Raw genomic sequence first — 25070 nt, 5'->3', positions numbered from 1 at the left:
GCACACAAAGAGCATGATTAAGTCAGCCTGATTTTCTAAGGATATCAGTCTAAACCAGCAAGTTCAATGTGTGTGATACAAAGAGTTTATCAGTGGTGGCTGAGGGAGATTGAACACCCTGAGCTGCAACAAATCATTTCACCAGCATCACTGATTAAAAAGACTAATCAATTAATTACAACCCAGAAAAAAAAAGCTGAACTCAAATGTTCATTTCAGATACATTCATAAAAGAAACATTAATAACTTAACTCATGAAGTTTAGCTCCTGGGGTAAGAGGGAAGCATTTAGAAACTTTCAGATTTTTCATCAAAGTATTTAGAACAAAAAATTGTAAGAATCAAATGTCTGCATCCTAATGGGCCTAATAAACCAGGCCATATTGCTCTCGTGTTTTGGGTAGTGTCTTTCCTCCAGTGCTGTGCTCTTAACAGTGTGAACAATGTTCCTGCTTTCATATTTCTGCCAAGTAAGAGCTTTGTTACTGAATTGCTTTGCTTGGTTCACCTGAGCAGTACTAACGGCCTGAAGATTCTTCCAGGTCAAATGCTTTACGTGCAGATACGTGGCTCTTGAGTATGAGGACTCTATTTTAACATCGCAATGTTTTGCTAATACTTCTTTTTCCTACAGTTCTATGCCAGTTCTTAAGAAAGAAAAGTTGTTTTTAAAAGCAACTTTAAATTCAACATAAGGTCTATTCCTTGATGGAGCACAATAGCACCTATTGTAATGCAGGATCTCAGATTTGTGCAAAAATGCCATATAGATATATATATCTATATTTATGTACAGAGGTTTTTTTCGTTCCCCAAGGCTCTGATAAGCACATTTGTTAAAAATGCAAGTATAAAACTACATTCAACCTCTACACCTGGACAATAATAAATATTTACAACCGTTCCAACAAATGCCAAGGTACTAAACTGCCCAGAGTTATGGTTTGCCACATCTTGCCAAACTGATCTCCTTCCCCAGAGGGTGTTACCACTCTGCAGGAGAAAGCTGGCCTAAGAAGTCTTACTCAAAATTATATTTATAGCATATAACGGTAATTATATGCACACACAAACAACATAATAGCAAAAAGGAATTTATGACATTACTTCTCCAAATCTGACTCATGCTACAAATAAATAAATATGCAAGAGTTATGTCTGTGCTCACCCATTCACGTTAGGGACTATGATATCCTCCAGCTTCCTCCAAGGACATAAAACAAGACTTCGTTCTTTTTTTGTTCAAACCCAGGTAGGAGAGTGATTTGTAGGACAGAAGGATGCATCAAAGCATAGACCTGAACAGAACATCTGAGAGAAACTAACAACCCATTATAATGAAAGCAGCAATCCTTTTTTCTTCAGATCTCTGTACCCGCAGACTTCAGATTTAGTGCTGGTTTGAAGTTAGCTTTTCTGGAATTTTGAACTTTCTACCAAGTAATACTGCACGAGAAGAAACAAAGATCTATGGAAGCAGTTTACCTTTATTACCTATAAAAGTACATTACTATAATGCTGGGCTAAGTTTAACTGTGCTCTCAAAACCAGATCAAAAAGGAGTCACAGAAACAAAGTACTGATGCCAGAGATGCTTCTGAAACAGTCTGCAACCCAAACAGCCACCTTCTCCAACCACCAGCCCAGCTGCAACGACTAGGGAAATGCTACGTTCACTGAGCAAATCCAAAACAACATTGACAAAACCTACCAGAAGGGAAGATAGTTGGGGGAAATGATGTAGGTAAATGAACCAATTTATTATTTAAAAGTATTAAAAGTTCTGCAGTGAATTTGAGACAAGGGCCTCACTCTACTTGGCTGAGCTGAAATGGCTATCAAGGAGCTGACCTTCACTTAAACAGCATGTGAAAGCAATAACTATCAAAAAGATAATTTTCACTGACAAATGATAGAGCTGTTTTAATCATCTACATTTTAATAGGAGGTCCATCAGTGACAGTACTAAATTTAAATATCATAAGGGAAAAGCCTCCTAAAGTCTGACAGTCATTTGCAAGTCAAAACCCACAAAAGAGACCCCACAGGCTCCCTCCAGCAGGGAGGGAGAATATTGATGCTGCTGCCTTAACGAGACTGACTGCTCCACGGGAGATCCCTGTGGGGAAAACCATTTTTTTTCAGAGTACAAATGCACTGGAAAGAATAAGCACAGGAATTAAATGTGAGTTCCATAAACATGATCCCCAGAACGAGAAATCAGGAGGATGGTATTGTATATAAAGCTGGGTAAGTCACAGCATCTATGCCTCAGTGTCCCCATTTTTTGACCATGAACAAATAACACATACTGAAAAGGTATTTGAAACTTACCATATTGACCACTCAAAGCTGTTCTGAAAACAAATACTATTACCTTTTTTATATATCTAGCCTTTTACATTGAGAAACACAAGAGATTTCAGTCACTGTCTTACCATCTGCCGTACCGTCTCAGTTGCCAGACTACCTGCAGCCACTCAACTCGGCCAGTTACATCTATATTCCTCTAAACTTGCTCAGATGCTTAAATACTCATGCTTAAAAATATAAAGAGCTGAAACAAAAAAACGCAGCTATGCAACCAAATATCAAATACTGCATTCAAGATTTAAATCAGCTACGGATTCAAAATATAAAAGTTTATAGTGCACAGGTAAAAAAAAAAAAAAAAAGACTATAGCTAATGGTATATTTTTCAAGTGCCCAAGAGTTTTTTGTAAATTCAATACAGGCTGAATTTGTAAACTGAAGAAGCACAGGCCAGATTTGTACATGTGATATTAGCTGTTGAAATTCAAAAGCTCTTATCGTTCTTCTCTCTGTAAAGTCGATGCATATTAATATCAGAGTTAAAAAGGTGCAGATCCGCGCTGCGCTGCTGATTGAAAAAGTGATGAAAGCCCCAAACAGCTTTCTGTTTTCAAGTTTGTCATTACTGAGTCTCACTCACGATGTCTTTTTCCACTCATACCACTTTCGCCAAGTAGCTTTACCGTGACAGAAGTGGCATTAAAAGCGTTAACAACTCTGTATCTGCATTCGCTGTCATTTCATGTGGAGTGAACTGGGATTAAGCACAGGGTGGGCACGTTTGCTTGCAGACAGCAGAGCACGGGAAAGAGTTTAGTCTTAGAAAGCATTGAATCTTGTGCTTTTACACATAGATAAGTGGCTCATGCAAATAAACTGTACAGCAGCCTCCGACAGAGGTGTACCCAGTACCCAGGTTACACACGCTCAGCTTCCAGCAGCTCCAAGGAGCCTGCAGTGTTTGACCAGACTTTTCAGTCGTTACCCAATGAAACCAACACAAACTGAAACCCAGAGCATTGTTTCCCGATGCCAATTGTACAGCATCGACACCGCTTTACCAAGGCACTGGCTCGTAACTTTAGTGTTGATGTTAATACCACATCACGTCATAGCAACAGCATGAAAAGATCCTTTATGCTCAGTAGAAAGTCAGTTAAAAATGGCATCCAGACTTTCAAAGCCAAAATAAAGGAATTTTCTTTTGCAAGCCAATATAAAATCAAAAGCAGAGAGATCCCAGCTAATCAATTTGTGAGAACTGGATTATCTCCATCCTAGAAAAAGATAGAAAAGAAAAATAAAAGAAATCAAGGTCTAGCTAGCAAGTTAATAGTGGATGCATTTTTACTACCAAAAAGTAGTATACTGTTTGCATTTCAGAAAGAAAATTATAATTTCAGTTTCCTTAAATTATATGCAAGGCCTTAGAACAAAAGTCAAAGACAGAAATGGTTAGCAGCAAGGTAAGATGGAAAAGTGGAATAAAACACAGTATGTGTTTATCACTGGTGAGACACTAAGCTAGGCCTGTACAGCTTTTAATTAGATAGATTAATGCCAGGGAAAAAATAAAAGTCAGAACTAATTTGCCTGGATTTCAGTAAAGTTTCATTATACCTGGATATAGGAAAATAAATCAAACTAGAGATGGCATAGAGCAGCATGAGACTATAAAAATGAGTTAAGAACTAGTTTCCACCAGTCCATCCATTCTGTAGTGGAGAGTAGACTTCGAGGTGCTGCCTCAGGCCATATCTTAGTGTAATTTATGGTCCCACCCCACAGGTATCGAGAGTGCCAATGAAATTTGATTGCAATAAAGTTATAGTAAAGAAGCAGGTCATCCAAAGGCTTTTAGTAAAGGAGTCCACAGCTTTGGCCACAATGGGTTTACTTGAAAGACCATTTTCAGTTCCCTAACTCCAGTTCCCGAAGACAGCAGTCAATTTTATTCAGAGAAAACACTGGCCTTTTAATTAGTGAGATGCAGTACACAAGGTGGCCAAACAGCACGTCTCTCCCTACTGAGAAATTAAGAGATGGCAGCTTTCTGAAGAACAGTAGCTGCACATAACTTTCTTCACACTGTTTGTTGCTACTTGTTGAAAAAATATACTCTAATATGAAAAATAATGGAAAAATGACCATCAAACCTTAGAAAGGAACACAGAGTCAGACAAAACACGCTTCAGATTTTCCCACAAGTTAAAGCTCACTGAAATAATTGCTTTTTCTGTTAGTTTGATCATCTACATTAAAAAAATATCCTGAAGTAAAATAATAACCTGGCACTAACGTCAAAGGCCAATTCTTTAACTCTATCTAAACCCACTTAGCTACCAAAAAACACAGTCTGTGTTTAAAGAAAACTAATCTTGGAGAAATGATATCATGCTCTTCATACATAGTAAGTTGGTTGAATCCTTCCAAAGTGCAAGGTTCAACTCATCTTTAAACCGCAGACTCATGAGCAGGGGAAGGGCTCCTAAGTACAATACTGGGGAGCAGGGAAGTAAAGCTTCAGGAAATGGAAAAGAGGTCTTCAAATAAAATTTAAAATGAGATGAGTTGGAGAGATAGAGAGACATAAAAAGACTGTTCCAGATTGGGGATTTTCAGAAAAAAACCTCTGTACCAGAGCAGACAACTTATCTGGGGAATGCAGCTGTGTGACATAACCCTGGCAAAAGCAAGCGTTAAATTCATTTCCGAAGGGACAGTTGCTTCCAGATACCTAGTTCTGCATTAAGGTAGGTCACTTTCTGCTTGATGAGGATAAGACAAAGCACAATTTTTAAGAACAACTTGTTTATAGTTCCTAGTTAGAAAAAAGGAGTCATAATTGATGAAGTAACCTCTGATGCTCTCAACAGCAGCCTGTTGTCTCGGGAAACGGCTGAAGCCAAAGCCAGTCAAGCTCCCCCGTGACAGATGTAAGGCAAAAGGTAATTTCATCAGCGTGCTATAAATGCACCTGAGAACTGCAAGAGATTTATATCAAAACACATGCACTGATAACTCCTGTGCAACTTTAAGATAATAGGTTATTCTAAGAGAGATGCTGAAGAGCTTGGTCTCAGGCACTCGGCTCCAGCCCTGCGAGCTTCTCACACACACATTCACCAACAACCACAACTAAACCACACCGAAGGGTCTGTCTCACTCAGATTGCTGTTGATGGTAGCATTTAGTTGTATTTCACCAGTATGCAGCACAAGAAAAGAAAAAAAAGACAACACACGCAGATGACTTCCCGTCTCAAATGTTTTCCTGTAGCTAATGAGTTCTCATCGACAGGATTCTACAATAGAAGCTTTCTCAGGAAAAGGAAAAAAAAAATCCCTTTTGTTTGGTTAAAATTGAGGATGGCTGCTCTCTCCAGCCCTTTTCATATTCTTTACATTTACCCCAAAATAAATCCTTAAAAATATTTCTTTATTAATTATATGGAGTTCAATTATAAATTATTAGATGCCAGATGTTGCCTACAAGCCAAAGCCCTTAGAGACTCCAGGGAGGACAGCCTCGCACACCAGGTGCCACATAGTTTTGATTGCTGTGTAAGTTCTCAGCTCCAGCTACAAAATAATACTTTAATAAATTCAGTGAGCACAAAAATGCCCAGGGAAGCAAAGTAATCATAATTAGCCCAGTGCATGCTTCAGCAGAATGACCTAATTTAAAAAGTGTTTTGCAAAGCAATTCTCATATCGAAAGGCAATTACACAGAGCAAAATAAAAACTGTATTTCTGAGATCCATGCAAAAAAGCACCAGCAAGTATCCATGAAAAGGGATGTAAGAGACAACAGAGGATAGTAGGGAATAGCATCCATTTTCAGTTTCTTCCAGGGCTTCTCTCATTTCCATTTTATTCTTTTTTTTAAACAAGGAGAACTTAAATATCAAGAGCCACTATTAGCACTTTGCTGACATGAGGCCTCCTGGCCATATCCCGAATTACTGGGACTAAGACTATTGACATTTTCATCCTGTTAAATTATTCTTGCTTGTTAGTATTTTTCCACTAGTAAAAAAATGCATGTTTTTTTTCCCCCTCTATCCTTTTTTAGGTGGCCAGTTACCCAGCAAAAGGCATGGAGGAAAGGGCAAAGATTACTTTGGGTATCAACAGTACCCAAGTGACAACGACCTTAATGTACTTAGCCCTTTAGAGGGTAAAATGCCTAAGGGGATGGAAGGATGCTGGGAAGACTTTTAATAGGAATTACCCTTTCTAACACCTACCGAAAAAGCCTGAAAAAGTAAATTTTTCATTATGTGATCAGATGCTGTTAGTAGCTTGCTGGTCTGCTCATCACCTCTACTTAGTACTGTGCAACAAGGAGATACTTTCCTTGCTATAAAGCATGAATCAAAGCTCGAGATGAACACTACTTGTATTTTGAAAACTGAAAACAAGGATTCTTAAAATCTTCCAAGCAAAGAGAACCAACTTTGCATTAATACTGCACGCTGTAGACTGACCTGCTGCGACAGCAAATTGGGATGAATTATCTGATGGGTGGAATTTTATCAGTTCCACACAATACAATAAAAACACTGGAATGATTCGTGACCTGTCAAATAAAGAGGAGTACCCTAGCCAAAGCATCCCTTCCTTCTGCCAGCATCTACCACTAATTAATTTTCCAATTTTTTAAAATGGGAACAAATAGAAGCGATAAAATGGTTTCTGGCAAGCTGAGCCTGAATTGATAAACTGTGGAAAAAGCTATCACACAGATAACGTAAAAACGGACCAAAACAGAAAGTTAAAGCTGAGCATAGCAAGCAAAAATCCCCACTTAAAAGAAAAACAAAACAAAACAAAACAAAACACTTTAAAACACTTTTCAATTCAGAGAGAAATTTCAAAAAGAAATCTCAGGAAAGTCAATTAAAAAAAATAAAGATCTAAAAAACACCTAAGAAAAAGGTGTTTTAAAGAAAAAGCTGCCTTAACCCTCGCTAACAGATTCTTAATAAACACTAGACCCCGATGGTTTAGATTCTCCATCTTCTCCAGTGCCCTTCAGTGCAACAACGGTCCCTGCTGCCCAGAATCAGATCACCTTCACGTTTTCAGACCTTCACAGACTGTCTAAACCAAACAACTAATCTAAGCCCCGTTGCAGGATTCCTCTTGGAATGGTTGTCAGCTGAGGACAGCACAGACGTGGTGAAATATGTTAAACCCTTACAGAGCTCACTCTCGGGTGGTAAAAAGCATCAGAGAGCGGAGGTATTTTCTTGTTGAAAGATCTGCTCCTGCTGCCGCTGCTTTCAGTCATTTGGAGTGAATACAGGGTAGCGTGAAATTAAAGTCTTTTCTGAAGCAAAATCTATGTTTCAACAGCTTCAAACACCACTTTCAGGACAACAGTTCTCAGGGGCCCAGCATCGAGTCCTGCCTGAGTAAATGGGAGCTCCCTGTTTGAAGTTACAAATGAAATTAGTGCAGTAAACTCTCATAGTCACTTTCTGTTTCCAGAAGAGCAACTAAATTATAGTCTAAAGTCAAATTTGTAGCAATTATTGCTGTCAAATATTAAACAAAAATAGATCTGCTTTAAAAGACTGCGGTAAAACTCAGACAAAGCATCCAGGAATGAAGAAATTATATTGATCTTCACCCAGTAATAACTTTTAAGACATGAATCAGTCTGAAATGGTTAACTGCTGTACTTGAGCTCAATAACACTAAAAAAAAAAAGAGGAGATAACTTTGAAACAAACAGGGGGAAAACCAAACTTTATTATTGACCTTGATTCACACTTTTTTATATTTCAAAAGCTAACGACCATGCAAGTGGGTGCTATGTACTTCTTCCTGCACTAAGCACCGATGGTTTTCTGTTGTGAGGCTAAAATGGGAAATAGTATTTTGAAGGCAGAAAAGAACATAGCCTGTGAACACCACATGGCAGGTGAAGAATTTAAAGTGTATTGAAATGGTCCTTGAGTCACTTGAAGTTAACGGGTGTGTTCCAGGTTGAAAAGCAAGTAGAACTGCCATTGCTTTCTCAGCATGCAGAATGTGAATACTTGAAATATTTAGACCCGACGGTGGTCAAATCCCAGTAAAATGCCTTCTGCAAGGAGCAGTGAGTTTTTGGCTGAACATATGTTTTGCTTTCTCTACTTTTTATGAAATAACCTTGAAGTTTCTGATGGGCAAACCCACAATATTTTACTAACAAATCTGACAAAAACCAATTTCCCCATTCTTCTTCAACTACTGTGTGCGTAAGGACGCACTTTGCGAGTCAAACAAGCACTGAGATTTGGCATCAGAATTGAGCTCCACGGTGATCAGTTACAACACAAACCACTCACAAGAACCAGCACAAAGAGGTCAGGACAAGCCTACGTGGCCTAAACCAAAAAATTTTACAGTATAAGCATCCTGACAATGCAACTCAAATGAATTAGTGAATGTTCCCCAGAGAAGGTCCTTGTTATAAAAGGAAGAATAAACATTAGAGAATAGTGCCTCACTGAAGGACAGACGTCAGTCTGGGTGACAGTGTTTTGTCTTTTCTTTTAACTCCTCTGACCCCTTCAAGCAGGGTCTGGACTCAACGTTTCTAAAGTCTCCTCAGTGTTCCCTTTCTTTCAGCCAGCCCAACATCCTTGACAGCTCATAGGCACACAATACCCCCTGTGTACTGCGAGGCTTCCTTCCAGCAAAAAAATAAATGTAAGTAGTCAATGTAGTTAGAAATCAATAAAAGTATATTTATAAGTGAGAGTTCAAGCGCACATAATTAATCTAAGCCTTAAGAGATCTGACTTAGTTCTGCATAATTATAAGAAACCTTAACAGATATCTAACAGTCTGGAGCGGGGAACGTAATTCTTTAAGATAATGCCTTTTTGAAAATTAATTTCTACATGAGTAATTTTGGATCAGTAATTTCTCCTTTTCTGTTTTAGTTTTCTACTCTTAGAACCTAAGCTACTAATAGGATTAACTGGCAAGTGCTTAGATGAATTACTTCATACTCAAAAATATTAGACTCTTCTAGGATTATAATGATATACAGATGCTGGAAAAACTGTTTTATGTGAAAGCTACATTTAGCTAAGAAATTTTAAGCTTGAGAGAGAATACACAGATTTGTTTCCTGGACAATGGGTTGAAATATTCATTGCCATTTCGGGCACTACTGAATGATGGCCCGTTTCAGGACTTTCCAGACGTCAGCAGTAAGGGCTACTTTCCACAACAGCACTCTGACTGCAGGAGATAAAAGACTGTTTATTCTTTTTTCACAGGGGAGGAAAACAATGACAAAAGCAGGAAGGCAGCAGTAATGCAGAAATCTGGAGGTGATGATAAAGGGGAGGGAGAACAGAGAAAGTTGTTCAAATAAATCCATTCTGGCCAAAACCAGGCAGGTGACAACCAAGCATATATGGCATTCAATTTACGTGCGAATCATCATTTATCAATTTAGTCATTAAAGAAAATTTTAGATTTCAATGGATGAGATAAAAAGCGATTTGGAATACAGAACACGCACTGGAGTATTTCAAAGCTTCGGATTTTAGACCCCTCTGAGATTTAAAAACCCCCAAGATTTTAGAAGGGACTGAAAGAGCAGTGAGCGTGGACACAAACACACTGTCCCCTGCAGCCAGGTCTCCGTTAGAATATCCCACATCCTGGGCAATGTGACAGCATAACCCAATCAGTTCCATTTCTCAAGAAGTTTAATTAAGCAGAACACAGCTAAACCAATTGTCCTTTACTCATGGATCAAGCCCCCAACCATTTGGTGTCACGTTGTCTGAGGCATTTCATTATGAAGGCACGTACAGCAGGAGTTCAGCTCTCCCTCCAAACCCTCCCATTTATCATTATCATTTTGCTGGGGAACACATCTCCTCCATCACTCTTAACTGCTCCAATTTCCACACCATCACCAAGTCCTCCTGTTTTTCATTTTAGTGAAGACCTCAGAGAGGGCAGCATAATTGGTAAGAACTTGTTTCTTTAGAAAATCGTAATTTTAGACAAATATAGTATTTTAACAGATTATGCCAGCCAGTAAAAGGCAACTGCATTCAGGCAATACATTAGACTTCTGCCAAGAGCGTGTCTTCACGGTCACATTAATGGAACACAGAGTCTGCACCCAAGACAAATGCAGAGTCTTTACGCAGAAACTCCAAAGCACAGGACGTGCCACAGCTCTCAGGAGTCAGCACACCACTTCTCAAGCCACAAGACTAAACTTTCTTCAGTAATTTAGATTAATAAGTTTGATTCCATGTATAAACAGTAGATCATATGCAGGAATAAATACTTGAATAGAGTTACGGGAAAAAGCTGTACTGAAAAATAGTAAAGCTTCAAAGTTTACTTTTTCATCCTTCTTAATAGAGTGATGTATCATCATTAAAAGGATGGATTATAAAAGAAGAAATCTTGCCTATTCCCAATAAGCCATTCTTGTTTATACAAACATAAATAAAATTTTTATTTAACTTTTGTTCTTCTCTGGACAACTAAACATAATATCTCAAATCAAAGATCCAGATTTCTCCACCACCAGCATCAGGAAATTTTAACTTCAAATTGAACTGAGTGTCAGATGCCATTAATTCTGAAACTTTAATTAAAAGAAAAAAAATCCTTCAAAACTGATTTCAAGCTCAGCTATTTCAAGTAATTTTACTTGGAGAGGAAGGGTTAGATACGTGTGCTACATGCTAGAACTTGTGCCATCCTTAAATCTTACTTCCTTTTTGTTGCATTTTGTACATAAATACCTGGTATTTCCCTCCCCCAAAAAAAAGAAATTCACCAAAGCTTATTAAGTAAATCATCTCTAAGGTAGTTGTTATGTTGAAACAGTAGCATTTTATATCGCTTTCTAAGGATTGCTAGAAAGCCATATCAAATGATTTTAAATAGCAAATAATCACAGAAAACAAGGTATTTTTTCCACAGAACTTTGGTTTGCAAACGGATTGTCGGGTTAGAATTGTGAATACAAATATTACAAGTTAATGTTTCAGCTGTTGTTATAGAGGCTGGTACCTCCACAGTGCTGTTGCTATAGCTCCCCTGCCTCTGAGATCATATCTCTCTATAATAAAAAGGTAAATATGCACAAACAAAGTGTTGAGATGTACAGATATTCATCTATAAACACTGGCAAGAGCAAACACTGCAAACTTCCTCCTCAAAATGCTTTTTGCAATAGTCAAAAGATCAAGAACGATACAGAATCCTGTACTTATTCCCCCCTTGGAATTACATAGACAAGTATTTTTATAGCATACATCTTTAATATTTGTATTTAAGCAGCATAGTTCTCTCCACATCTATTCAAAACAACAGAAAAGGTCTAGTATTATAGAGAAAGCTTTTAAAACACAAAAATTTAAGTCATAAGAATGCTTAAAAAGGACTGGCCAATCCAACGAAATGAATAGGTTTCCTCCAGCTCACACTCAAACTGAGAAGCTCATAGAAAGGGACCCCAGATTGGAAGCACTGTATTTTTCATCTCACATCCCTCGTAGGACAGCTAATTACACAGTCATTCTGAAGAGCATCATGTGTTTACGGACTATTTATTGAAAGGTGGATTCAGAGGAGGGGCAAAAAGATACCCAGGAAAACATGAACTTTCATTTTCACTAAGCTGCACTGCTTTAGGTCAACCGCCTGCTTCTACAGGAAAAGGGACCTTTTGGCATTTGTCACTAGGCTCAAATATCTTGAAATGCTGAAAAGGTGAAACAAAAAACTTTGCCTGCGCTGCCTTCCTATCTGATCTTTTGTCTCATATGTTTCCCTCAGGGATGCACAAGAAATGTCCCTGAATAATTCATAAGGACCCAGGCAGAAACCAGCTTCTACTTCTGAACAAAAAGGTTGGGTAAGTAGCGATTGCAGCTGTTCTACTCCACTCTGTCCGGAAGAAAACTGGATTAAAAAAATAATTTTCCTAACACAGAAGCACATAATATATACGTGTATGTATAGATGAGGTGTATAAACAAATTTAGGCGTTTATAATGGGAAAGGCACCTTTGTACTTAAAGCTACACATTCCTTTGAGGGCAAGACTGAGTTTCTACCTTTCAAAAATCCAAGACATCACATAGCATGAAGGTAACCACTCAATGTGTAGAATTCAACCTTTTTTTGAAATTAGACATCAGGATGACTGGTCTTTCCTCTAGACTACAGTATTCAACCCTTCTCTTACCGTGAACCACCTGTATTTCCCAACAACACTGAATATTAGGCAGATGCAAATGACTTCTTTTACTGCAGTCTCTGTTAGGACTGAAATAACCTTATTGCCTGCAGATCCTTTTTATGTCCAAACACATGGAGAAGAGGGAATAATAAGACAGAAAAGATTGATTCTAAAGCTATAGAATCATAGAATAGTTAGAGTTGGAAGGCACCTTAAAGATCATGGAGTTCCAACCCCCCTGCCCTGGGCAGGGACACCTCCCACTAGACCAGGTTGCTCAAAGCCCCATCCAGCCTGGCCTTGAACACTATTTTGCTCATAAGAATGTAGATCCAAAACTCATAAGCTCTGCATTCCCCACACCAAGTTAAGATTTCACAATGCAGTATCATAAATTGAGATAAAAGCACTTATGAGCGTGGGCTCCCAACTTACCAGCCTCTGCATGCTCTTCACATGGGTAGGACTAATGGATAAGGCCTCTTCATACCAGCGTTTGGCTTCATCGATATTTCCACGGAGTTCGGCCACCTGACCTCTCATGTAGAGAACGTAGTGCGACATCGGAAAGAGATTGGCTGCTTCCTGGGTACAGGCCGTGGCCTCTGCAGGCTTCCCAATTCCTATGTAGACTTCAGCTGTGGAAGGAACGTGAGGAGACCAATGAGTGACTCTTGCTCCATCACACCATGATTAGATGGTGTCACGTGCTCTATCTGTCAATAGTTTCATTCTAAGCAAAGGCTATTTTCCTCAAAAAAATTTGCAGCTTAAGAGAAATTATTAAATAAATTATTTTAAACTGATTATTCTTTAAGGAAAGTTGTTTTTCTAAATGTAAAAGGAGTTTGAACCTCTAAATGGCCGTTTTAAAAACCAAAAATTGTTTTATAGGTTGTTATATTTAACTGAAGCCTGGAATATTTTTTTTTTGTTTTATTTTTAAGATGTGAGCATGCCAGAGTATTCTCCAGTACTATCTAAGAACACAAAATACAACACAAAGAAGCACACAGAGATCCTTACAGCAGGTAAGAGAACACAATTAATTACAGGTTTCTGAATTTCATGTGTCAGCTGTTAAGGAAGCCATAGCAATTCCTCCTGCTACCAATCACTAAATGGCAAGCCCTGTTCTACGTTTCCTACTTCAGAGCATTTTAAAATAAAAATGTTATTTGATATGAAAAGCTTCCTAGTTAAGTTAGCAGAACATGTGAAACGCTTATCAGAATGCTGATTTGACAAAATTTGTATTGCCAAGCATTTTATCTAACATATCCTCCAGAAGAGAAGAACACCTTAAAAAAATGACAAAAAAAAAAAAAAAAGCTCTATATTTGATTTAACAGAAATCACTCCTGATGAAAGCAGTTGAGTAGCCTGACACACACTTGCCTAAATCAGAGTGACTATGGCGGGAGGGAAAGGTTCATTCAGTAAGTGATTAACAACTAACAACAGAAGAAATATTTACTTTCAATAGCTCTTATGACACTCCTCAACACTGCTATTTTACTACCCTGCTGGATTATATTAATCTCTTGTTGAAAGTGGGGGAGAAAAGAAGGATAGTTACTAAACTGAAGAAAAAGATCTTAAACTTTCTGAGTTGGGGTACCCATTTCTTTTACTTTGGGATAGACCACAGAAATATTGAGCCTCAAAGCAGCTGTATAGCTGCATTCTATCGTAACACGCCGCGCAAGAGTTTTATAGATTAACGTTTAAATCAAAATGCTACATCAAAATAGCAAAGTGATCTATCACTGCCCAAGACATGCTTCTCTTGGTTTAAAGGCTGTCAGATCAGGATCTCACACTACAGTAGAGGATTTGGGGTTATTCCTAAATCTGAGTGCCTTTAAAGGAGCTTCCTTCTCAGACAATTGCATCAAACAGACCTAATATTCCTAAGAAGTCAACACCAGTGCAGCAGTCTGCAAGCCTGAACTTACAGGCAATACCTGCTATGAATATTCATAATTATTTTCACCAAAATCAATATATAACAATGACTAACAAAACCTGGACTTTCAGTAGCAGTTGGTGAGTAAGCACAGTTTGAAGTTCCTACTCATTTTCTATTTTTTAAACTGATTTCTGTAGGGTTGCTGTAGCAAATTATTTTCTTCCTCTAAGACCTGATCCTATTGATGGGAGAACAGACTTTTTTTACCAGAAGAGCATTATTTTGCTTCTCAGTTGACTCAGTGATTTCACAGAACACGTTCTCCCTAACATAAATAGTATGTCCATGTAAATGTATGGATTAATGCAGTATATTTTTAGAAGCTAATGAAATGCTTTTGGATGGAAAAATGTCTCATCCACACGAAGAACACATGAAATGGCAGATCCAGCGAGACTCTTTCCCCACTAACCCTAAAAGAACCACCTCACCTAGTCAGATAAAGAATAGGAAACCTGGAAGACAATGAAGGGATAAAATTTTTAAATAAAAATCTAAATTTGGGAGGAATTAAATTTTTCTAGGATTTTACTTTTACTAACTTAGTAGAACCCGAAAAGCAAGTTGTAGCCACAATTTGGGAGATGAACAGACAGCATAAAATACGAATTGTACTTGGAAGCTTTTCCTTCTCTAAAACTCTTAAATACTTTGGAAAAGCTTTGGGTACTTCCTTCTTGAGTGCTCTTCTGAAAGCTACACGGTCAACGCTACTATGTGATAAACAAGATTTTAGTGAGTATAAAATGCTCACTAAATGCTAACCATTTGAGCTCTCCTGATTTTAGTGTCTCTTCTCCAGCGTCATTAGACTTAAAACATAATTTTAAATACACAGTCCTGAGTTCCCGGTGAAAAGACAGTTAAGAAAAATAGAATTTACACAGACTGTAACAAGTACTACGTAAAAGCTATAATTATTAGCAAATAATAAGCAGAAACTAAAAATTACTTAAGCAGGTGCATATCTGCTACCACAATAATTCTAGACCAAAAAATAAGCAGAGATTGACTCATTTAACAGGCTCCAGTTGAAATCCAGTATTCCTCAGGGGGAAACAAGTATGGCAGCAATGCCTTTTAATACTAGCCAATAGTGGCTGCAATACTGCTTATAAATTAGTCTTACGTTACTGTAAGAGATACTAAGTCTTGCTTTCCTGCTTACTAACTGCAGTAGAGAAACCTGGCAGTTATTAGCAGACCTTCCTAAAAGTATTAAATTTAAACAAAATAATTCCTTTATGTTTAATGTTATTATAGAGTTATTTTTAAAGGCATTAGTCCTCTTCTCTACCAGAAGTTATGCCACCCCAACAGAATACACAGTGGGCTTTTTGAAAAGCTATGAAAGAATGAACAGAAAGTTGAACTTGTGGCTAGATGTTAAGTATGAAAGTTCATTCAAGAAATTTCTGGAACTGCAGGAGAGCTGTTCATTCTCAGATAATGACTTTAAATGAATAAAAATGTTAAAAACCAACACAGCAAATTCAAATAAATCAGTTGTGGAAAACTGACAAGTGCCAGCAGGCTTTGTAGGAAAATCTTGGAGAGGAGCAGGAGTTGGAAGAGAAACCAGGTGCCAAGTCTGATGTGCTCTTCTCAGTGTCTCCACCTAGAGAATGCCAAGAACACCTTTGGCTCAAACCCTTCTAACGCTTACACATGCATTTGATTGAGAAATCAGTATTTCCCAGTCAAGCTGCACAGTAACATTGAGTTCTGTCTTGAAGCATTTCTTGTAAAGACCGTCACAGCCATCAATCATTTAGGGATGTGTCTGTTTTTTAATAGTGAAGACTGGAGAAAGGAATCATAGCAAAAGTCATTTTGTTTCACCTTTAAAATAAGCCTGATTTTCCACTTTTCACTGTATGCCCAGAAATGACAGCCTGAAACTGTCCATTAATAAATACAAGCCTGAAAATTAAAAGCCAGTTCCTGTGTGCAAAATCAACTTCTTTGGACTGAATGCCATGCTCATTTACAATAATGACAGCTGGAATGGCACTGTATATCCATAAGAATAAGCATTTTCTCTCTTTTTCACATCACATATATTAGTTTGGGAAAATACATTCCATTAAGTTTTGCATGTATTAGAACTTATTTATGTAACTCTTCCACGTCTCTATAATCTAACAGGAATAATAACTCAATTTTTGTAATTTAAGATTTAAAGCTTGTTAAAGATTCCTATCCCTTCCTGATCAAACTAAGAAGTAAAACACTGCACAGTCATACAGGGAGTCAAACAGTTAAATGTGGCAGGAATCTCAAAAAGGAAGCAATTTCCCAATGGTAAATCTCCACTTTTATTTAAAGAACATGTGCTGTAAGTAAGGCGTTAAGCAATTTTATCGCTGTTTTCTATGCAAGTAACCCATATATACAGATGAAGATGCTTTCCAGAATATCTGCTTTATATTGTACTCATGGGAGAAAACTATTTTGAATGTTCCTACAGTAAAAAGCCTTTCTCAAGGCTCGGGGCATTTACTGCAGCCGGAAAGTAGCTGAATAGCAGGATACCTAAACACCCTGAAAGGCAGCACAAATCACCAGCCTGAGGTATCAAGATCATTCCCAAGTGGAGAGGGAGTAGACTTATAGAATCATAGAATTGTCCAGGCTGGAAGGGACCTCCAAAGGTCACTAGTCCGACCTCCCTGCAGTCAGCAGGGACACCCCCAACTAGACCAGGTTGCCCAGGGCTTCATTGAGCCTCACCTTGAATATCTCCAGGGATGGGGCCTCAACAACCTCCCTGGGCAACCTGTTCCAGTGCTCCACCACCCTCACAGGTTGTGGTACCTTCTCTGAAGGCAGACAGAAGCTCTCTGTCCTCTCTTGGTTTTTTCTTCCGTTGCTCACCTTACACAAAGAGTCAGTGCACCTATCATACTTGTGATGTCCTTCCCCTGGATCTTTTAACCCTTTGTTTATTCTCCAACCCAACCTCTCCTGCTTCCCACCCACACTTTCTCCTGCTGGAAATCAAGAACATGGCCTTCAGGCCATGCCTGCTGAGATAAATGATGTTAAGAACAGAAAGTGGACTGTGCAGCAGGATTGCAGCAGCAGACCACCAATGGGGACACATTCACAGTTGTGAACTGAAAAGGAATCAGCAAAGGGCATCCAGACCCCTCCTTTGTGGGCAAAACAGTGGGGGTCACTTGCATGGATTGGATAAGTAGCAACAGGACGTGACTAACAGAAATGAACAAACAGAAAATAAGCAGTGGAACAAGCTGTCACAGAAGGTTGAGGAATTATCAGCATTACAGATGCTAAGAGTTACTCTAGAAGGCTGGCTGTGATAGTTTATAAATATTTAAAATCAATGATGCCACACTGCAGTGCAGGTGACCATGCTATGCCCTGGTGGACCTTGCCTTGTTTTAATCTCTATTGCTTTCAAGGAGCCTTTGCACCCCTAAATGAGATCACTATTATTAATCACCATCATTGCTCACTTCTTCCAATCTTCTAGACTTTTTCTGTAAAGTATTAATTAATAACTGGGAGCCACTGCCCTGTAATGACTTTCACACAATGAAACTGTTAATGTGAAATAGGTGAATTAAAACACTAAGAAATACACCACTGTTTTGTTGAAGGTAAATATGAGGAATTATGTCACTGAAAAATGCTCAAGTCTGGGAGCAGAACAAAGCAAAACAATTGCTGACTGATTTCTAAATTACACCTTTTTGAGGTGTGTATCAATAAAAACAATTGCATGTTATACATTTTTAACGGAGTAAAAATACACTGGATCATCATTTTATGGTTAAAATTTTATATAACAGCTACTTGTGACATTCCATTTAGCTTGAGGCTTGAAGCAGCATAACAATACTAAAGCCACTTAAGATGACTCCACATTTAGCAAAACAGTTCTGAGTCTTTTACGTTAATGAAGCTAGAAGGAAGAGAACCCAATGAGAGCACACTATCGGAGCTGCAAGGGACAGGTTGCTCAATCGTACTATTACCCTTTTTCCCCCCGACTCTGCAGAGTTATTTATTTTCAATGATAAAGCTTTTTCTAGTTGCAGGAACTCTATTCAATAATCTTACAAACATCTTCTTCCAACCAATGGGATTAGAGCATCTAAATTTCCAAATACTAAGATGCTCAAGATACTTCAGAAACAAAATTGTTCATGGATAAGAGAGAGAAGTGTTGCCTTTGTTTGACAGAAGATAAGACTCCTCTGATAACAGCTGCATTATAGAACTACTGCCTTATCTTACATAAATGTTCTTACACACAAGCAACTCTAATGTGCTTTTTATTTCTTGACTTGCTTCAGTGCCACACACCCACCTGGAAAAACATTTGATCGGATAAGTTATAAAAGATTCTGAATGAAACCAATAGATTTTTGCAAGTCTTTGGCTACCAAGAAAGGGGAAGGAAAATAACAAGAAAGAATTTTACTTCCAGAGTACCTGCATGAAGCCATATTTGAGCCAGAGTCATCCAAGGATGCAGTGGACCTTGTTTCGGGGCACTGCTTTGCAGAGATGAAGCAACCTCAGACAGTGCTTGCTCCACTCTGGAAGCTGCTATTGATGTGGCATGGACTGAACCTGCAGAAGTAATAAAAAAAATTACAATCAGAGAAAGACTGAATGCCATACACATTGCATAAAACATTTAATCATAACCCCTTTCTTAAGAGGTTTTACTCCAAACTCCTCCAGATTTAATTTACCTGTACTGTTTTGGAGACGTTTTTTGAAATGTCAGGTTAACTTTCCTTATTATGAAAGCTTTCACACTGGCCTGAAAGACTATACAAAAACCACACTTCTGAACTCAATACCTCTTTTCTCGATTTTTTACAATCCAAAAAGGGTTTGTGATGGTATCATACACTGTAATCTTCAGGTTGCTGCATGCACTTTGATGTTAGTAATTGCTATGTCCTTCCACAGAGTGCAATTAGAGGACTATTTTAAGACTAATAACAGTACAAAAAAGGAGAACTAAAATATACAGGATGATCACAACATAGCCCATCACAAATACACAATTAAACTGCACTGAATGTAAACCTGAGCTAATCAAGAAGGCTGAGTTAAAATGCCTTGTCCCTTGCACTAAGAACATTCCCAAAGCATAATATGTAAAGGATAATTCTCTAAAAATGAAGCATTTACAAGTGAGATTAGGATCTCATTGGCAAATACTACCTTTTTCAAAGCACTGGAAATGGAACAGCTGCTGTGACTAGAAAATAGCTAATGGCAGCTCTGCCTTGGACAGCCAATTACTGACAGCGCATTTAGTAATTTTTTATTTTTTTTTAAATCAAGACCATGAATATTTTAAACTACGCTTCTTCTTGTCATCTAAGCTCCAACGGATCTCTAGTTGTTTTATAACTACAAAGTACAAAATCTGGGACTGATTAGGCCTGATTAATAAATAATGGAAGTGAAATATTTCACAAAAGATCAGATGAGAAGTCTTCTAAGCCCATCATCATATTTGTAATGGTCAACAAGAGCAGGTACCATGGAATCCTGTACAGGTACTGAATCCTGTGCAGGTTGAACTACGCTCCACAAGCTCATCCTCATCACTAGCAGTTAAGAAATAAATGAAACCTTCACTCTCAATATCACAGGTTTTCCAAGAATTTTAACAAGGAGGGATTTCCCGCATAGAACATACATTCCTAAGTGTGACAAGATACATCAGACGACCAGAAAAATGGAAGAAATCCCAAGTACACAGATCAGAGGGAAGAGGAAGTTTGTCTGAAAGCGTGCATCGTGTTTCCCTTAACTGAAAGAAACAAGGGAAAAGCAGCACAGGACATAATTAGCATTTCATATGTCATTATGGACAAGAAATTGCCTTGAAGATCTGAAACAGCATCTGGCCTTGGAGTTTGCTTTCCTTTACAGGATGAGGAAACAACTCAAACTCCAGCCTGCAGAGCTAAACATTCACTGAAGTTTTTGTGTGTCTTATCTTTAAGGCTTAACTTCTGGATAAATATAAAAGGGAAGTCTAAGCAAGAAGCATGGGGAGCGTATTCCAAGAAAAATACCAGCAAAGGTACCATAAATAAGCTCTAGTCACCAGTAATCCCTTCCTGGCCTGACATCCAGTTCTGTAAACGCATGTCACTGCAGCCTCTCACTTGTCACCTTCCAGGGACTAACAGTGAAAGAGACTCCTCATCTCCCCAGAAGAATTTGTAAAGAAAAGGTGCAATTCACCGACACAAAGGATATCATCCAGTCCCTTCCTTCTGAAAAGCAAGTATGCAATTTAGTATTAACAGGGGCCTATATCTCCTATTATTTAAAGCAAGGGCTCTGGCTGCTAGCCAGGCCACAAGGAATTTCCTATAGGAAGCACGCTGTTAGATTTTAAGCCTCTCGTACTTAACCATAAAGCACATATGGTAATATATTATTAAAACTTTTTGGTTTTTTTACATCAATTTCTACATAAAAAAGAACTATACTATGATAAAATAATGAGTGCTTCCTATGGTAATTAAGTCCTATCCTGGACTTTATTCTGAGTGGCAGAAAATAGAAAAATAAGTTTAAAAATATTTCTAGAAAATTTTTTTCAAAGTGATATTATTCAAATTGCTTATATTTCCTGTTCAGGAAAAAGGTATCCCTTAACATATTGCAGCAATTAGTTCTCTGAAGTGAATACACACATACACTAAGTAATAATCTTCAAGTGTCCTTACTCCAGTCAAACTACTAGAAAACAGGTATGTCCTATCATTCACTAAATTTATACAGCTGATATAGAAACATATTCTAAATTAATAATGAATATTAACAATCTAAAATTCAGCATGGACAAAGTAACTTAACTATTTTAGAAACTCAGACTGCAGACTATTCAACATAATCAACTAAATTTAAGCTGCCTCTAAACAACATTCCAAATAAGTGGATACTTGGGGTTTAAGTTTGAAGACTGATGTTAAGCAGCACACAAAGAATCTTGGTGTAATCTTCTGCAGGGCTGTTTGGAAATCCCTGCCTTTGGAATCCTTAATGCTTCAGTCTTACTTAAAATGTAGAGAACTTAAGGATGTTGTGAAACAGCACAAGAGTATCAATAATTGGGCTTTTCTGTTTGGTTTTGTTTCTTTAAAAACCCTCCTTGCAGCGGCTATTGAGAGAGATATGAAGCACAGGGCTATACCGTTTCCAAGAGGAGAAGGTATGTCCTCTGATACAGCCTTTTCATTTCTAATCAGCACAACCACTGTATCTTATCACACTTTTACATCTTTATTATTACCTTTTTTCTTTCCTTTTTTTTTAAATAACCGTAGTCTTTGACACTGCCCGATCAGGCATCTTCAGGCACGTTGCACTCATGCTGACAGCTCTAACCCATAAAATCCTAAATGCTCTTTTAGTATTGCCCCAATTAGCTGCCCCCTGACTCATGTCTGGCTCCTTCTGTTAAAACACAATTAGCAAGCTTTCATTTTGCAGACAACTAGAAGTCATTTAAAGATCCTGCGTATTAAAAAGCTTTTTCTGGCCCTCCTCCAAATTTTATTCAACCCTTTGTTATTAGAACTATTTGTTCGTTGTCCTAACCCAGGGGTCCCCAAATTCAGATCTTCAGAGTCACATTACAATCGTAAAATATACAGTGATTTCAGTTACAACGGGTAAAGATACATAGTGGTTTGTGAGCAACTGAGGGCAAAGAGTGGGTCAAAGTCTGCCCGAGGCCTCACAGACCCTCTGTAGCCAGGTGCTGCCATAGTGTGACACTTAAGAATCAAGAATAAATTCCCTCAGAGTACTACAAGCAGCAAAGAGCATTTATTTTGAAATATAAAAGCATGAGGTCTGGAAAAGTAACATATCATCAAAAATGGATCCTGGCTACTCACTTTAATTTGCTTAGTTTTGTTCTGAAGCTTGTTTATGCTAAAAAGGCCAAGTGCGAAACAGGGACTGCCTGTGCAAGGTCTAGAATTCACTACTTAAATTACTTATTGATTAGCAACTGGAATCACAATCATATTGCACACTGGAAAGCGTGACAGAAGGTCTTAATCACAACACAATGTTTCTAAACCAAAAAAGTATAAACTCCCACTCAAGTCTCCTGTAATGACATTTATCCAGAATTTATGGTTTCTACTCATTGTACTAACACAGTGTCTGCAACAACCTATGGGTATCTCAATATTTCAACTCCATCTCCAATAGAAAACCTACCAACAGCCTGGTACAAAGGCAATTTAACCAAGAAACTTATCTCACAGAAACCTTTCTTTTCCAAGTCACACCTACAGTCCGACCTCTGTGAAAAACAAAGTGTTCCATTTATTCTCTTCAGGCTTTTCTTAAGATAAATATTACAGGACAGTCTGTATTAAACTGATCTTTAAGTACCATGTGTAAGTCACCCTATGTAAATAAGTGTGCCACGTCTTCTTCAGCTCTTTACTTGGTCATTTCCCAATAAATTCTTAACAATGAAGCCTAATGGACATGAACTAAGATGGACTCTACCAGCACCTGGCTGGCCTGCTGGCTTGGAGAAAAACAAAATCCCTTTGCTGTGTTCATCAAAATTTCCTTCTGAAAATGGGTTTGGAAAGAATGGATTGTCATCCTTCATGAAACACATTCATATTTACTAACTGACAAAACCAGGATTTCTTTTTATACCATAACAGAGCATATTACTAAGCAGTTCCATGTTCATCACGTTTTCAATCAGTGTTTCAACATTTACCTAAAGAAAACAAATGCTTCAACAGCAGTGCTCATGCAGGAGAAAAGAGGAAAACAACCCCACGACTTTCAGCTTCACATGCCCAAAAAGCTGGCAGGAAGAACATTAGTGGTGTCACACAGAGAACTCCATGCTAAAAAACAGCAATCACATGATACAAAGAGGCAGTACCTTCTGCAGGACTAATTCATCACCGAAGTTATGCTTTTTCTAAGATAGATTGGCAGCTTTAGCCAAAATTAACAATTTTTTCCTCTAAAATGAATTGTCTGAGACAGCTTTCACAAATGACAAAGCTGACTTATCTTTTTGGTACAAAATTATGCATGGAGATATTAGCAGTCAGGTATGGACAGCATCATTTACAGAGCATCCTCTCAGCTCTTTGAAAAAGATTTTCCCTGCCTAGATACTGTCAAACATACTGCTTTCTGTATCATCTTACTCTTCTCTCCTCCACCAAATTGGTCTCCTGTACTACCTCACAAAAGTCTATGAAAAAGTAAAGTAATAAATGGAAAACAATCCTGTAATTTACTATTCAAGGCTAACCATACCGCTTTAGAATGTAACTGGTTAGAGAAAAAGAACATTATTTCATATCCTGGCTAAAGCATCAGTTTCTTTTTATTGATTCATATTCTTCATTCTCTCTTATTTAGCTTGTTTTGATAATTTTGTTATTTTAAAGTGTACTCTTAAGAGACTTATTCTACAAGCAAAATTTGTACCACAAGAGAAAGCAGTAGTTTATTATGACTCATGACAGCAGCTATAATGTTGGATTCGGGACCAACACACTCCTTAGGAACAGCAGTGGCATAAAATCTTCCCTAATACAAGATATTGGCAGCTGGCCATTTTGTTACACAAGACCTTCTTAATATACCTTTATTTGCAGTCCTCTAGAAATGAATACTGCCTCTTTAATTATTAAATGCAAGTGTTAGTTGAGTGCATTCAGATCTCGTAAGATTACAGCCCTTGGGGTGACTGAATGGGCAAAGAGCATCAGCCTTGCTCTACACATTGTCTAACTCCCACTACTGATGGACAAAACATGTATGGCTTGTGGTAAAGGAAAAGGTGATTTAAGTCCTTGAGAAATTAATAGAGCTGCACAGTGAATACTACTTACAAACTGAAAAAAGGGAGTAAAAACCATGAAAGTAAGCATCTGATGGATTGCCTTTGAACAGATCAAACCACAAATTAAAATCCAAAGTAAGGAGAAAAAAAATAATTTTTATATATATATATAAACCAAGAACTCCAAGAAAGCCAGAGGATTTCTGATAATCTTCAAACTGTAAATCAGGTTCACCAGATTTCAAAAGATAAAAAAATAACAAAGAAGATTGCTGTTTACAATAAATATTTTCATAGAGCCTTCGCTACACCTCTAAAATCATATTCCTGTTCAACAAAAATTGGACGTCAAGTCAATAATAGAACTGTCTTTTGTTTCTTTCACTAGAAAAAAACCTGAGCTGAGTAAAATATGGAACATGAGATTTTCAGCCCTGGTAACTACACTAACATGCTATAAGCATCTGGTCAAACTTCTACTCACTCCAAGATAGAGTGCTTTAACTTTCATTCATTATTTACACTGTACAAAGGACTTCAATATCTGGGCTTTGTTCATAGTTCCACTACTTCTCATACATATGGTGGAAGCTCCTTTCCCTGAGGATATAAGTAGCTTGGAAATGGAAAACTTGAACTTAACATAAGGGAATCCATGCTTGGACTTCTGCATTATTTCAGTTTTCCTTCACTCTTGA

The 25070-nt window shown here is 37.9% G+C and overlaps 1 protein-coding gene across 1 annotated transcript in view; it reads right to left on the bottom strand.

Annotated features, from left to right (window-relative positions):
• Positions 1–25070, bottom strand: part of TTC7B (tetratricopeptide repeat domain 7B) — a 136459-nt gene that overhangs the window by 16342 nt on the left and 95047 nt on the right. The window contains exons 19-21 of the mRNA XM_014947063.1: positions 24422–24472; positions 18978–19118; positions 12977–13179 (exon numbers count right to left, since the gene is read on the bottom strand). Coding sequence (XP_014802549.1) covers positions 12977–13179; positions 18978–19118; positions 24422–24472 — 395 coding nt within the window. The remainder of the gene's footprint in view (positions 1–12976; positions 13180–18977; positions 19119–24421; positions 24473–25070) is intronic.

The sequence above is a fragment of the Calidris pugnax genome, unplaced genomic scaffold, assembly GCF_001431845.1.
Source record: "Calidris pugnax isolate Ruff unplaced genomic scaffold, ASM143184v1 scaffold127, whole genome shotgun sequence".
NCBI classification, from domain to species: Eukaryota; Metazoa; Chordata; class Aves; order Charadriiformes; family Scolopacidae; genus Calidris; species Calidris pugnax.
The sequence above is the reverse complement of the archived record's forward strand: the minus strand, read 5'-3'. Positions and strand labels throughout refer to the sequence as shown.